At 33.5% G+C, this 16,909-nt stretch overlaps 1 protein-coding gene across 1 annotated transcript in view; it reads left to right on the top strand.

Moving 5' to 3' along the window:
• LOC142330958 (vacuolar protein sorting-associated protein 11 homolog) overlaps positions 1-16,909 on the top strand; it is a 117,783-nt gene that overhangs the window by 11,414 nt on the left and 89,460 nt on the right. The window contains exon 2 of the mRNA XM_075376423.1: positions 16,812-16,838. Within this exon, the coding sequence (XP_075232538.1) occupies positions 16,812-16,838 (27 nt within the window). The remainder of the gene's footprint in view (positions 1-16,811; positions 16,839-16,909) is intronic.

Raw genomic sequence — 16,909 nt, 5'->3', positions numbered from 1 at the left:
CAACCGCCGCTCCCACCGTGTAACCGAAAGTATAATCGTAATTTTCTTCGAAAATTCTGTAAAAAATAGACGTGTTTGAAATCGAAATTAATCGCTTAAATGCAAACGCATGAATTAATGTTAAGGTATAACAGTAAATATAAAAGATTATTACAAAACGAATCGTAATTTCGGTATCAAAAATTATTTTGAGCATATCTTTTAGTATACGTTGAACGGGGAGCCGATGAATCTTGTTTTTAATTAAAATTATTTAAAAATTCACGAAAAGAGTCTTATTTTTCCCGTAAAAGAAATTCCTTTTATCGTATTTCAAATAAATCGGTCGGGAGATTTTTCAAATGATTTGTCAATTTATTAAAACGATAGCATAATATGTCAAAACGCATAGCGATAGAATCATTGTAATAAGGATAAAATCAAAACCTAAACCGACAACGATTGTTAACGTTTATATGCCTACAAGCGCCCATGATGATGATGAGGTAGAGTGTGTATACGAAGAGATTGATGAAGCAATTAAACACGTAAAGGGAGATGAAAATTTAATAATAGTTGGAGATTGGAATGCAAGCATTGGAAAAGGCAAGGAAGGAAATATAGTGGGTGAATATGGGCTGGGCAAAAGGAATGAAAGAGGGGACCGACTTATAGAATTTTGCACGAAGTATAATTTAGTAATTGCCAACACCCAATTTAAAAATCATAATAGAAGAATATACACTTGGAAAAAGCCAGGCGATACTGGAAGGTATCAGATAGATTATATCATGGTTAAGCAAAGATTTAGAAATCAACTCGTTGACTGCAAAACTTACCCTGGAGCAGACATTGATAGCGACCATAATTTGGTGATAATGAAATGTAGATTGGGGTTTAAAAACCTGAAGAAAAGTTGTCAGATGAATCGGTGGAATTTAGAGAAGCTTGAGGAAGAGGAGGTAAAGAAGATTTTTGAGGAGGACATCGCAAGAGGTCTGAGTAAAAAAGATATGGTAGAAAATGTAGAAGAAGAATGGGAGAATGTTAAAAAGGAAATTCTTAAATCAGCTGAAGCAAACTTAGGCGGAATAAAGAGAACTGGTAGAAAACCTTGGGTTTCAGACGATATATTGCAGCTGATGGATGAACGTAGAAAATATAAGAATGCTAATGATGAAGAAAGTAAAAGGAACTATCGGCAATTAAGAAATGCTATAAATAGGAAATGCAAACTGGCGAAAGAAGAGTGGATTAAAGAAAAGTGTTCAGAAGTGGAAAGAGAAATGAACATTGGTAAAATTGACGGAGCATACAGGAAAGTTAAGGAAAATTTTGGGGTACATAAATTAAAATCTAATAATGTGTTAAACAAAGTTGGTACACCAATATATAATACGAAAGGTAAAGTCGATAGATGGGTGGAATATATTGAAGAGTTATACGGAGGAAATGAATTAGAAAATGGTGTTATAGAGGAAGAAGAGGAAGTTGAGGAGGATGAAATGGGAGAAACAATACTGAGATCTGAATTTAAGAGAGCATTAAAAGATTTAAATGGCAGAAAGGCTCCTGGAATAGACGGAATACCTGTAGAATTACTGCGCAGTGCAGGTGAGGAAGCGATTGATAGATTATACAAACTGGTGTGTAATATTTATGAAAAAGGGGAATTTCCGTCAGACTTCAAAAAAAGTGTTATAGTTATGATACCAAAGAAAGCAGGGGCAGATAAATGTGAAGAATACAGAACAATTAGTTTAACTAGTCATGCATCAAAAATCTTAACTAGAATTTTATACAGAAGAATTGAGAGGAGAGTGGAAGAAGTGTTAGGAGAAGACCAATTTGGTTTCAGGAAAAGTATAGGGACAAGGGAAGCAATTTTAGGCCTCAGATTAACAGTAGAAGGAAGATTAAAGAAAAACAAACCAACATACTTGGCGTTTATAGACCTAGAAAAGGCTTTCGATAACGTAGATTGGAATAAAATGTTCAGCATTTTAAAAAAATTAGGGTTCAAATACAGAGATAGAAGAACAATTGCTAACATGTACAGGAACCAAACAGCAACAATAACAATTGAAGAACATAAGAAAGAAGCCCTAATAAGAAAGGGAGTCCGACAAGGATGTTCCCTATCTCCGTTACTTTTTAATCTTTACATGGAACTAGCAGTTAATGATATTAAAGAACAATTTAGATTCGGAGTAACAGTACAAGGTGAAAAGATAAAGATGCTACGATTTGCTGATGATATAGTAATTCTAGCCGAGAGTAAAAAGGATTTAGAAGAAACAATGAATGGCATAGATGAAGTCCTACGCAAGAACTATCGCATGAAAATAAACAAGAACAAAACAAAAGTAATGAAATGTAGTAGAAATAACAAAGATGGACCCCTGAATGTGAAAATAGGAGGAGAAAAGATTATGGAGGTAGAAGAATTTTGTTATTTGGGAAGTAAAATTACTAAAGATGGACGAAGCAGGAGCGATATAAAATGCCGAATAGCACAAGCTAAACGAGCCTTCAGTAAGAAATATAATTTGTTTACATCAAAAATGAATTTAAATGTCAGGAAAAGATTTTTGAAAGTGTATGTTTGGAGTGTCGCTTTATATGGAAGTGAAACTTGGACAATCGGAGTATCTGAGAAGAAAAGATTAGAAGCTTTTGAAATGTGGTGCTATAGGAGAATGTTAAAAATCAGATGGGTGGATAAAGTGACAAATGAAGAGGTATTGCGGCAAATAGATGAAGAAAGAAGCATTTGGAAGAATATAGTTAAAAGAAGAGACAGACTTATAGGCCACATACTAAGGCATCCTGGAATAGTCGCTTTAATATTGGAAGGACAGGTAGAAGGGAAAAATTGTGTAGGCAGGCCACGTTTGGAGTATGTAAAACAAATTGTTGGGGATGTAGGATGTAGAGGGTATACTGAAATGAAACGACTAGCACTAGATAGGGAATCTTGGAGAGCTGCATCAAACCAGTCAAATGACTGAAGACAAAAAAAAAAAAAAAAGCATAATATGGCCCTTTCTCGTAAATATAGTATCGAGTTATAAATGAAAACAGTTCCGTTGTGCGGTTTGGTAAAGATGGATACGGTTATTTTTTTAAGTATAAGTGACCGTTCTTTTTACAAAAATTGCACATTCATACAGAAAGCAGAAAAAAAATAGAAATATGGATTAGGAGATGTAAAATCTAAACTGAGTTTTTGATTTCTAGATTAGCGTCTTTTCTCATCTTAAAATTATATTATTCGGTTGATCTTCATAACTCCTTTAATTTTTCTAAATGTATTTAACACTTGAATTAATAATTAACAGCATTCTTTACCTACCCGTTCTGAAAAAGAAAACATGTCAAGATGCATTTTTCAATATTATGATGGACATATTAAAATATTTCCAAAATATTTTAACCGATTTGCGTGAAATGAAAACTGTTTGTAATGAAATTATCGGCTTATTAGATTTACTTTCTGAAATCGTACTAAATTTATCTTGAAATTATTCATTTACTGTCAAAGTTAACGAATAATTCTCGTTAGATAAAAAAAAATATCAAAATTTGAAAAAGCAATCTAGTATATGGACTTTAAAAAATACATTTTTCAAAACCAGAGTGGAACAATATTAAGTCCGTAATCTAGGACCCTGTAAACGCTTGTAAATCGGTAAATAACAAATCTTTTAATCCATTTTAGCGCCCCTAACGAGTGCGATTAGTACTACCGGGTGATTAAAAAAAGACTTCACAAATGTAAAAGCGTATAAAAGTTTATTTAGATAACTTGGAAATTCGGTTGAGGCCTCATTTCATAGCAAAACATATCAAGTTTTGGCTCGCGTAATTCATTAGTACCAGATTCGGTCTCCAGCGTTGTTAAAATAGATACTTACCGGTATGGAACGTGCTCGCTGTGCGTTTTGGTCATCGACTGCAGTTCAAGGTAGTTTTCGTAGAAAGTAAAGGGAGCATCTTAGTAGGCGTAAAATTTACTCTTGGCACCAAATCTTCATTGAAGTAAGTCGTTCTGTTAGACATACTAAATCGCGTGGGCTAGGACGCCCACGCGTCTGAAGCTGCTGTTAAACGATTCGGAGAAATCTTTGCACGTAATCTGAAAAAAATCAACTCGACCTGCGTTACCAGAGAATGGCATTCTACAAACGACTGTTTGGCGCGTGTTACGTAAGCGATCGCACTTGAAGCCGTACAAACTGACTGCGATTCAACACATCGCAGATGACTACGAAGTTGCACGGCTGCAGTTTTGCGTGGAAATGATGAATAGATTTGCAGAAAACGATACTTTTTAAGACGATGTAATTTTTAGCGATGAGTCGACGTTTGACATGTCCGCCAAGGTGAACACCCCTAACTGCCGAATATTGGGTAGCAAAGACCTTCGTGAAGTAGCCAAAGCTACTTTTGTTGATCCGAGATTAAAAAAAAAAAACCGCATTTGATGTAGAAGAAAATGCAAAAAACGGATAACCGATGAGGTTACAAATTTAATCGATTCAAAGCGAATGGACGTCGATACTCGGCCGTAAATAGAAATCATAGAACCTCAGACACAACAAATCCTAACGATTGTCTTTGGAGTTTATTTGAAGAAAAATTACGAAAGTGCAAACAACTACTCCTGGAACGACCGGAATATTGCAAATACGACGGTATTTGCAAATGCCACGCTTAAATAGACGGAAAATTCCTTTGGAATTTTGGGAATTGTATAAAAATTCATTACCTGAATTATACCAGATAAATTTAAAATACTCCTGTTTACCTGCTACGTCACTTCTCTCAGAAAGAGTGTTATCCAAGGCCGGGTGGCAAACCGATTTGCGTAGAAATAGACTATTTATAAAACATCCTGGACGAAATAAATTTCTCAATTTTAAATTTTATCGCGGAATTTTAAACCGATTTATCTTTTATTACTTGTTTTTTCCTGTTATTAAGTTTAATAACTTTTAATTTAGGAACAAAAATTAAAACCGTAATCTAATGTGTTTTTGTGAAAAAAATTAATTAAAATATTAAATAGATTGTAAACTAATTTAAATATATATATAAATGACATTTGAAATTGATATAGGACATTCCTATTTTGTTTATAGCGTGCACGGTTCGGTTAAAAAATAATGTATAAGGGAATAGGTTACAAACGCAAAAGGAAAGGATCGAGCGATTACATCTTCCGTTTAACTGATTTATAGATATTTTTAACGTACGTGAGAAGTCGGTTGAAAATAAAAACAAGTGAATGACGGTTTTATTTTTTATATAAGCAAAATAAGAACCTTTTACATAGGCGGCCGTAAAATGTCAAAATATTTTTTATTATCGTTATGAACGATTGTATAAAAAAAATCTATATATATATATATATATATATATTTAATAATGTCACTAGTAGTTTATACCGCTATTTAGAGATAGCAATTATTTTCTGGGAACCGTTTTAACACGTATGTACGTAACATACAACACATACAACATATGTTAACATATTAACACGTAAGTACAAAATTTTCAAGAAATTAAGAAAAGAAGATAATTTTAATGTTTTTCCGTAAAGGCTCGAATACGACAGGCCCCCGTACGACACGCATTTGTTTTAAAGCTACGATCGGTTTGATGTCTTTTAATACTATTTTATGACTTACTAAAATCCATCGTACGTACGATGTTTGTTAAGAGGTGATCGGTATTACTTAAAACGTACCGTTTCGCTTAAATTTTTAATCTGCTATTCTAGTACAAGCTGATTTTTACTTTAATCTTTTACGTTTCTGTGCGTTAACCTACCTTGTAAATTTTTTAAAACCGCAAGATTTTTTCGTTATTTCATCATCGCCTATGCTCTTTCTACGATTACCTTTTGTTATCGCTTTAAATTTTTTTTAATCGGCGAATGTTTTTTCGTTCTTACCGAATGCTGTTCCCGGTTATCGCTCGATCGAATTTGATCTTAAAATAGTAACTTGATGCGACAAATAATTAAGTAAAATAAAAAATAAAAACCCTCGGGTCTTTCTCAAGTTTTCGAAAATAAACTCTTTACTAGTATAAATAACCGCTAATACTGTTTGGTGTACCGTTATTTATTTCACACGTAAAGTTTTTTTTTTGTAAATTTTAGTCCGCCTATCGTTTAGTTTCTATTTTTATCTTGTTATGTACGTATTCCGTTTGAAGGGCACGATCGTCTTTGTAGTTTATTCGCTATTGTTGTTACGTAACTTCCTGTTATATTTTATTGCATATCTCTGACATAATTTCATAAAAATAAAAATATCGACGGTCGTTAAAAATCATACTCGTGAAATTCTTTTCTTATTATTTTCTTTGAATCGGTTTCCTTTTTTCTTAATAATCGATCCGCTGCTCGTATTTTATGATTTACATAGTAGTGAGATCGATGAGATTTAAACTGCGGTTAAGTTTCCACTTTTTTAATGACGTTCAGTAGTTTTTGCGGTTATCGGGAACAAACGAAAAAAACGTGAATATATGTAGAACCGAGGTTAATTATATTTTTTTGCAGTTATGTATATTCTTCAACAAGACAGGATTTAAATTTCTTGCCGTTTATTTGATATAATTATTACTAACACAAAATTTATTAAGCATTTTATTTTGAAGAAAATGACACCTCATTTGTAAAATTCCGTTGACAAACAATCGAGTTATAGCAGACAATTAACCCGGCAGTACGCTTTTGCTAGCTGATAATTTTTTGTCTGTTTCTATTTTCTCCATTAAATATTAAAAAAATGATTAATAACAAATAATAATATAAAAAATTAATAATAATATAATAAAAATTATCAGCTTTTAATATTTTATTCCTTCTACGTTGTATGCTTGGAAATACAAAAATTTTAATATTTAATCAAGACACATTTATAAAATTATTATATTAGTTCTTTCCTTTAATTCTGCAGGCGAAACATTTTATTTGGTTTGCCTATGCGTGTGTGTGTGTGTGTGTGTGTGTGTGTGTGTATGTATTGAAACATAATGGATGCACACTTATATCACAGTCACAAAAACCAAAAGAGAGAATATGAAGAGATTTGTTAGTTATTTATAATAAATCGTTTATATTACAGAGCATGCTTACTCACTTATTATCTCTCTCTCTCTCTGCAGTATGTATATATATTTATACACACATTAAAACGGATGAACACGTACATGAGACACAAAACATCACCCTTGAGTTTTTTTTTTACTAGACAGCTGTCATTTCCTCTTATAAGAGATGATTTATTTTAGTTTTCTTGCGTTGTCCCTTTTTTCTTTAACGGTAAAGTTTTATACTACTCTAGTCTGCAGTTGCTTTTTGTTAATGTACTAAATCAGTCGTATTCTTCCTAATAAATACAATAACATTTCTTTAAAGATATATTCACTTCCATTTGAATTATTAAAAAATCAACATAATTATTTCTTGTAATCTTTTCTCTATTTTTTTCTTTAAAATATTTTTTTTAACTAATAACTGTAGATGATTTATAAAAATATAAGATAAATTATAATTTTCAGTTATTATTAAATAATCAGATGTTCTACCATCTCTATTAAATATACACATTTTTAAAAGTACATAGAATTTTATTTAAATTTTTTTTTTTATTGAATAATTATTTATTGTAAAATTCTTTTTATTATCACGGGTTAATAATTATTAATTAATTAATATATTTAATTAAATTAAAAAAAAAAAAACACGTTAAAAAATGGAAAAGGAGATGATGTCTGATTCGAACCGATATGCCTTTTCCTTATAGATCCAGATATTTCATAAATTAAATTTTCCTTTAGGTACTCTAGAACCGACGGAAAAAGGTACCACTTGTGATATATCATTGAAAAGTATTTAGTATTTATCGTATTTATAGTTTATAAACTTAAAAGTATTTAAGTTTATATCGTGATCGTTTTTAACAAAGTATCTGACGTCGATGAAATCAACGATCTACAGTTTGAACTTACTTGTCTCGATTAAAAATGTAATGAAAAAAATTACTATACAAAATAATTATTACGTCATTACCGCGTATCTTTTTCGATAGATATACCGCAACTTTAATGCTTTTCTTTATTTCTGAACGATTAAGAAGGTAGCTTAATCGCTATTTATTTTTTTTTTAGTCTCCGGAGCAACGTAAGGTATTACTTCAGAGGATGATGTGTATGAATGTAAATGAAGTGTAGTCTTGTACCGTCTCAGGCCGACCGTTCCTGAGATGTGTGGTTAATTGAAACTTGACCGCCAAAGAACACCGATATCGACGATCTAGTATTCGATCGTAAAAGTAACTGCCTTTATATTTATTGTGAATCTTCGGTTTATCTTCGCTCGACTAATAGTTAGCGATATTTGGAGGGAAAACTAAATTTGTACCTTTAGTTGTTGTAAAATAAAAAAAATTCCACTTACAGAATTAAAAAAAAAGCAAAAAAGTAGGATCTCGAATGCAGTCCACTGTAGATTGATGCGATTTCCTTTCCGAAGTGATTAACGGGAGAAGGAAACCAAAAAAAATATTTCATTCAAAAAATTTTTTTCGGTCGTGTAATAGTTCAATTTTACCGATTCCATTCCACTACAATACTTTTATATTAGTGAGATATTTCGTTGTGTAATTCATTTTTTAAAAAGTCTATTAAATGTGTAATTTAGTGATATTAATATATAAAAATTAGCGTTTTACAAAATGAAATAACTTTTGAACGAGGTAACCGATTTTTATAGTTTTTTTAAACGTTTGATAAGTCACAATTGTTATGTCTGTATTATCATAGAATTTAAACAAATAACATGAGAATTTTATAAAGTGTATTTCTAACGTACTTTACGAATCGTCTTTATTGACGAAATGACTCCCGCAAAGAATTTCATTCGCGTTAAGTGCGACAAGAGTTTTGCCGGGAAGCAAAAACTCAATTTCTTTAAAATCCCACGCGGTAGGAGTTTTTATAGTTCAATTTTTTTCAAGATATCTATGTACTAATTCCAATTTGATTACGAGCGATGATACTTGAACGGTTTAGGGCACAGGTAGGGATAATCTAAGCGATAATCTTACTGAAACTAGCGATCGAGCTTCTACTTACAAATTTGATAATTTGTTTCGGAATATTTTCGATTATACTTGGTGGATAAGACTCGGGAAATAAACGCCAAAGTTCTGGCAGTCGTTAAATTCCATATTAAGGCACGAAAAGAAAGGAAAATTATTACGAAAAGGTGTAGCGGGTGAAGATGAAAAAACCCTTCTTTCGGTGAACTCCAAATGAAAGGCCGTAATTGTTATCAAGATTAACCCTATCGCTACTAATAAAATTATCATCGAATCCCCTTCAGTTATAGTGGAAATACGTACTAAATTAGTTTAAAACCGTTAGTTTATAACTCTTTTTTCAGGCTGAGGTTAATGAATTTAATTTTTATAGTATTTCTGCTTCTCTGGTGTGGATTTTCTTAAGTGTTGATCCCTCAGTTCTTTGAAGGAATCTAACCGGGCGTTTTGTTCTGATAGGAACGCTAGAAATCCGATGAGACAGGCACTCATATCTTCATTAACGGGTTATGAATCCCTACAACAACAAATCAGAAGATAAGGAGGCAACTCGCAGTCCGATAAATTATTTTACGTTAGCGGCGAATAGTTCTTTTAATATCGTTGTTGTCACTCGGTCTTTCTTGAACCGTAGTTCTATTCTTCCGATTATTTTGTGAGTAATTTCCTTTAATTATTGTTAACAAGCCCGATCGACAAGTCGACATTTCTAAAAAGAAATCTGATTTTGGTTCTCCGTTTGAGATAAGATTTTCAACCGCCGTACAATCGATCGAGAATAGAATTGAATACGACAGCTGTGAACGATCTACGTTTGAACAATCTAGCCTCAAAACAGCATAATTACGGGACGGGAAAAATATTCTTGATATTCTGTTAACTAACATTGAAAGTAGATATAAATACTGCTTATAGCGTATGTTTTAGTCGGTTTGACGGTTTGTCTGATATCCTTGCAGTCGACAAGACGTTGTTAACTGCAACATGTAGGTCGCTATAAGGGTTTTTTGTGTTGTAAATTGTAAATGGAATTTAACCGCCATTAGCGGCGTAGCACGCAGTGTTACTAGAATTTAATCTTACCGGCTTTTCTTCCTCTACTCCCGCGGTTTTATTGTAAAATTAGACAAATAAATTACTCTTATATCGCGAAGGTTTTCAGCAAAGTCATTTCGTTTCTGTTTCAAAGTCACCATTAGGATCGCTTCTTATTTTTTGAACCTCCGATAACTATACCCTTTGACAGTTAACTGATACACAAAGGAGTCAGACATCAACGCTAACCGTATTTCGGTTGTTGGCGATCGCGTCGGTAACTTTGACGAATGCTTTTTCGAGCGCCGTATCTGATTCTTTCTCGCCGTTTAACGCTACAAAATATTACCGCTACGTAGTTGTTTTGCCGTATTATATTCCTTTTACTTATTAAATCTGTAGGTTTCAATGAAACATAGAAATTACTTCTTAAGTGTTCAGAAGACAAAACATTTAAAATAAAGTGTAATTAAGAATTCACAAAAAATTTCGACTTACAATTTTGTTTGATCCGGTAGGCAGAACGACTACACACAAGTACAATAACCCGTAATGAGAGAGCTAAGCTTTATCGGTTAACCTGAATAACAAAATTATTAACGATACGACTGCAAATCCGGTATAGAAATTGTTGAAATGACGTTCTCGTCTGAACGGTTTTTTGACTTGAGAAAAATATTCGTTTAAGACGTAACGTAGAAATCTTATTTTTTCAGTAAAATTTTGACGGTCTTTCGTGTTCCAAGGAACCTTGTTTAATATTTAGGATGAATGTATCTAATAAATGACGTAAAAGTTTCATCCTTTTATGTAAACAAGATAAAAAATACAAGATTCATTACGAAACTCGTGTGCATCGGCAAATACATTAAACAAGCAAATAATAATCTTATAAAGCCCTTTTGATGTTCCAATACGTGGACTGCAAATAAAAATATAACAGAATTGGAACGGCGATTATTAGCAAAACGATATTAAAATATTTGTCGGGTTCGTTTTCCAAAAACCTTTTTACATTATAGGAAGGAAAGAAAGTACGACGGTAAATCTTTATCAAATTTTTCAATTTAAAAAAAAAATATATTAATATTTTTAAACGACGGGAATAGCGTTATTTGTTGTAAAATTATATTCAAAGATAAGAAAAACACAGCAAGCTTATAAATGATAAATTTATTTACGCTCCGAAAGCAAAGCGGAGAGTACGAGTAGAAAAAGGTTACGCTTAAAATTATATACGAATACCCGAGTTCATGACTTATATTAGTTCAGGTTCATGATCGTATATTAAGCGTCCAGATTCAGCCCTTGTTTCTTTTAACGGAAACAAACCGGTAGTTCTAAAAACATTTAATACTATTCCAAGCGAATTGTAAAGACATGAATGAATACGAATCGCTCGTTTCCTATTTTACTGGAGAAACAATTAAGAATTCGTCGTATGGACTGTATTTTGGAAATTTAATCGATAAAAACTGAACTAACACTTGCCAAATAATAATATTGTAAAAAATATGAAAATTTAACTGCATACATGCACAATAAAAAATACATTACGATAAAACAGCGATTTTATATTTCATCAGGATTCTAACGGCAACGATAACTTCATTAAATATATTAAATTGTAACGTAAAAGCTTTTGTTAAAAAAGTAAATATGTACCGGTATGTAGCTGAATACACATTTATACGTTTTTAACAGTAATTTTATGTAGTATCGAACATTTTATATAATAAAAAATTATTAGAAATATAAGAATAAAAAAACTATCTTAGATTACCGCAGAAATGAAATCTAGAAAAATAAATTTAAAACGATTAAACAAATTGTTTTCAAAAACAATTTAAAAAGTAGAATGAAGATTATATGTTAATTGTATTAAAGCGGTGTAACACATTTACCTCAATTTGTGACCGATTATTTTACGAAACAAATTAAAAAATATATGTAAATACATGAAAAAATAAAATGAAACGGTTTAATAATAAATATCTATTTAAGCGTTTGGCCAAAGGACAAAGGCAGTGGGTTTATTTGTAGACGATTTCCAGGCCCAATATATAGTTCGTATTATGTTTAGCCTTTTTATCGTTTAACACTTAGATAAAAATTCATAATTATTTCACGTTAAAATCGATCAAACATGTGAAAGTCTCCTCATATAACTTTACTATTAATAAAAACTAGAGAGTTTAATTCAGTCGTGTTAGTTTTTGCAAAACATAAACGTTAATTTTATTTACACTTTCAGCAACATTGCCGATATTTAAAGTAACATCCTTTTTGTCTCTTAGATGTTTTAATCTTATTTTTATAACTAGTGCGTTTCACTGTACGATATAATTTAATAATTTCAGATATTCGTTTGTTACTTCTATCAAATCCTTTAATAGTCGTCCAGATTTCTTTCCTAGCTTTTGTATCGCATAATAATTTAGTTTCATACATGTGTATGTAGATATTCAAATACGCCTTAATTTTAATCATCTCGCTTTCAATGTGTTCCTTTATAAATATCAATGTGCCACCGCTATAAATAACGTTTGATTTTATAATATTGTCGCGTGTTTGCGATTCGCCAAAGTTGTTGAGATATAGCAAACGTAAAAGTACGTATAACTACAATTTGTTTACTCTAACTTTTTACTTGTAAAATAATTAAATTATAAATCGCCAAACAATTTCGACTCTACTGTGAATTCTACAATAGCTTTTATAAAATTAAATATATATTATAGAACAGATTAATAATTACAAAATCAATAAGTAACGCAAGTTTTATTTATTTTTAATATTTACAAAAGAAAGTCGCTTACAATTTTATCGATAAATAATGTCACTTTATCTCCTGTTCACACCATCTCCACTGAAACGTCCTCTAGTACATATTTCCTAGAAGAACACTGTCCCAAAACGCAATATTCTTGGGACGCATTCTTTGCTCGTACTTTTTATTTTTATCGGACACACGCTTCAAATAATACCCGCACATTGTTTCCAAGTTCGCCGATCCTAGGTAGTAACATATTTTTCAATGAAGACAAATTAACGCAAGACGTCTCATTTTACAGGAAATGCAGTCATTTTTAAGTGTATTTGTAAATCGCTGAAGGAATCTATATAACAAATTTTAAAAAGTTTTTTTTTAAGTAAAATAAGTTACGAATTCATCCTGCTCAATTTTTCTACCAAAACGTTGGAAAAAGGTTCGTGTATATTTGTTAATAGCATGCATTTTTATTATTTTTTTCAAAATAATAAAATAAGAACAGCTAAGAACTGAGGGTGCCGTACTAAAGATGTTGGATATAGCTTCCTCTAGTCCATGTAAATATGTATTAGGGATTTTTCTGGACATATCCGGGGCACTTAATTACTTTTGTTGGCCCTCTGCCCTGTTTCAGATTCAGAAGCGTAAATGTACACGAAATGAATTAGAAGTGCTCTCAAGTTATTTCAGCCATCGGACCGTTTCCCTGCGTGATGGCGGCTTGGAGGTCCGTAAGACCCTAATTAAAAGATGCCCTCAGGGCGGTGTTCTGAGTCCCCTACTTTGGATCATAGAATTCGATTCCATGTTACGTTTAAGGTTGCCACGTGGTTATCGTATCGTTGCTTTTGCTGACGACGCGCTGCTACTGATTGAAGGGGATTCCCGTAACGAGGTAAAGTTCCGAGCTGCTCGAGCTTGTGAGACACTCCGACTGTGGAGTCTCCAACAAAAGATGATTCTCAGCCCAGAGAAAACGACAATGATGTTGCTTAAGGGTCGATCGGCTGCTTCCCGACCGATCCGGGTTCGGATGGCTGGTCACCTCGTTCGGTACGTTACGGCTCAAAAATACCCGGGTGTTATCCTTGATGAAAATTTTCGATTCGAGGAACATCTACAGTATGTTACAAAAAAGGCCGCCCGTTGGTTTTTATGGAATCCGTAGAGCCATTCATCCCGATCGGGGGTTGAATTACTGTACCGTGTGTATCCTTTACGAATGTGTCAGTGAAGCTATTATGCTGTATGCTGTGCCTGTCTGGGCTCACCGCATGGCTTTTAGGTATTGCGCGGACATTTTGCTGCGGGCCCAGCGACTCCTCTTGCTGCCTGTTATAGAACAGTCTCGTGGGAGACAGTCTGTCTTATAGCCGGAGTCAAACTAATAGATATCTTGGCTAATAAGCGTAGGGAACGCTATATTTCCAAGGTAAATAACCTATTGACGTCAGAACGAAAGCAGGAGATTGAAGACCCAGGACTTGCGTCTTGGCAGGTCAGGTGGGACGAATCCCCCACAGGTCGCTACTCCCATGGTATATTTCCTATAGTGCCTGATTTAGGTACGATTGGATGGGTCTCCCCCAATCGGTATATCGCACAGTTTGTCTCCGGGCATGATGCCTTTCCGGGTTTCTTTTGGTGGATTCGAGTCAATGCCCGGATTGCAGGACTGATGATACAGTGGACCACTCCTCTACGTCTGTCCCCGATAAGAGGTCGAACGTTCACAAACTGTTAGGGAACTTGAAAGAATACATTCCTTTCTGGATCTCGATATTAACTGGATGATCCGCGACTAGTGTGGTCTATAGTGGCTGGTTTTCTTCGCGCCCTTGCGGTACGTAGGTCTGCAGAGGAAGTTTAATCGAAGTACTCGATCGTGGTAGGATCACGGGTGACTAGGCTCGGTTGGAGGTAGGCGCATTGTCATCGTGCCACGGTTATATTGGTGTTATTTGCGATTCGATTTGGGATCCCGCTGGTGGGGGTGGCCACCGGGGGACAGTAACCCGTGCGACCGGGGACGTGGCTTTTTTTTAAAATAAAAACAAATCTTTTTCTTAAAATTATAATTTTCTTTCTGTTATTGAATTTGTGCTGTGTATTGTAAAAGTTATTAGCATTTTTGAATTATGTTTTTTTGATTGCAGTTTGCAAGAGTTTAGAACAGTTATACATAATCCTCCTTTTAGTTATAATCTACACTTTCTGTATATTGTATAAATACAGAGTTATCATAAAAGAATGGTGCGGTTTCAGTAATTCATAGGAAGATTGTAGGGAAATTTCTAGGTGTTATATTGCTATCCCTAAAAGCCTCCAACCCAAAAGTTTGTTTATCAGCAGTTGTAACCACAACGTCAGTTATTGTATTGTTGTAACAACAATACTCACCGCAACGGTGAGTTTAGCGAGTTACTATGTTCTCGGATAAAGACAAAGCAAAGTGTGTTTTATTGATGGTCGAATTAAAATCCGTAATTTTAGTTTAACGCGCGTTTCGACGTGAATTCGGAAGAGATCCGCCGCACAAAAATAACATAACGCGTCGGTTCAAACGATTCGAAGAAACCGGATCGGTTAAGAAACAGAAATCAACCGGCAGACCGAGTGTACCGGACGAAACGGTTCAACTAATTAGAAGATCGGCGATTAGAAGTCCTGGGAAGTCCATCCCCCGTCGAAGCGTCGAATTAGGTATTCCAAAATCAACAGTTCACAAAGTTTTACGTAAAAAACTGAAATTACACGCTTATAAAATCCAGATACTGCAGGAATTGAAACCCGATGATGGTGTAAAATGTTACAATTTCGTTGTTGAAATGTTGAACAGAATAAGTGAAAACGAAACATTTTTAGACGATATAATTTTTACAGACGAAGCTACATTCCACGTGAATGGATGCGTTAACAGACACAATTCACTAATATGGGGCTCTGAAAACCCACACGCAATTATCAAGAAACAACGCGATTCGCCTAAAGTTAATGTTTGGTGTGGTGTGATGAAAAATCGTGTAATAGGGCCTTTCTTCTTTGCTGAAAAAACAATTAATGGAGTCGTGTATCTTGACATGTTAACCGATTATTGCTTTCCTCAGCCGGATGAACTCGAAAACATTCATCGACTTCATTTCCAACAAGAAGGTGCTCCCCCGCACTTCAATGCGTCGGTCACGGACGCTTTGAACGAAAAATTTGGAGATCGATGGATAGGCCGGCAAGGACCCGTACTTGGCCTCCAAGGAGTCCCGACCTGACACCTTGCGATTTTTTCTTGTGTGGGTACATCAAAAGCGTTGTTTATACGCAAAAAATTCGCGACCTAAACCGCTTAAAAACCAGGATTAATGAAGCAATGACAACCAATAACGAAGAAATATTAACTATGTTTGGAGAGAAGTTGAGTATCGTTTGGACATTTGTCGAGCGACTAAGGGCGCACATATTGAAATTTATTAATTATGTATAAAAATGTTTGAGACGACAAATTTGAAAAATAAAAAACATAAACTGTAAGTAATTCTGTTTTAATTTAAACCATGTTAAAAACCGCACCATTCTTTTATGATAACTGTATTTATGTTATTTTGTTCCTCTCAAGAACTAGAATTATTGAACTGATTTTTATTGATTGTTGTCAGAAGCCTGTAAAAGTGTCAAGAAAGAGCAAAGTTAGCATCCTGTTTATTGGTGATGTAGATCTTAATTTTTTTTAATTCGACTGAAAATTTAAATTGTTTGTTACAGTTTAGACAACTGATTTTATTGTAGACGATAATGCAGATAATGTAGATTACAAAGTCAAGATGTACTTTTCATTCTGTAAAAAATACAATCTAAACGTCTCCAAGATACATTCATTTGTGTTAAAAACAGTTCTTCAAATGGAGATGTAGTTTTTAGTGCTGGGAGTATCAGTACAAGTAAGAGTTTGTATACCTTATTTTCATTTTATTCATTTCTTTGACGTTACTAAGTACTATAGTTTGAGAAC

Source organism: Lycorma delicatula, chromosome 10, assembly GCF_047948215.1.
Source record: "Lycorma delicatula isolate Av1 chromosome 10, ASM4794821v1, whole genome shotgun sequence".
NCBI lineage: Eukaryota > Metazoa > Arthropoda > Insecta > Hemiptera > Fulgoridae > Lycorma > Lycorma delicatula.
Note: the sequence above shows the minus strand (reverse complement) of the source record. Positions and strands in the feature narration are given on the sequence as shown.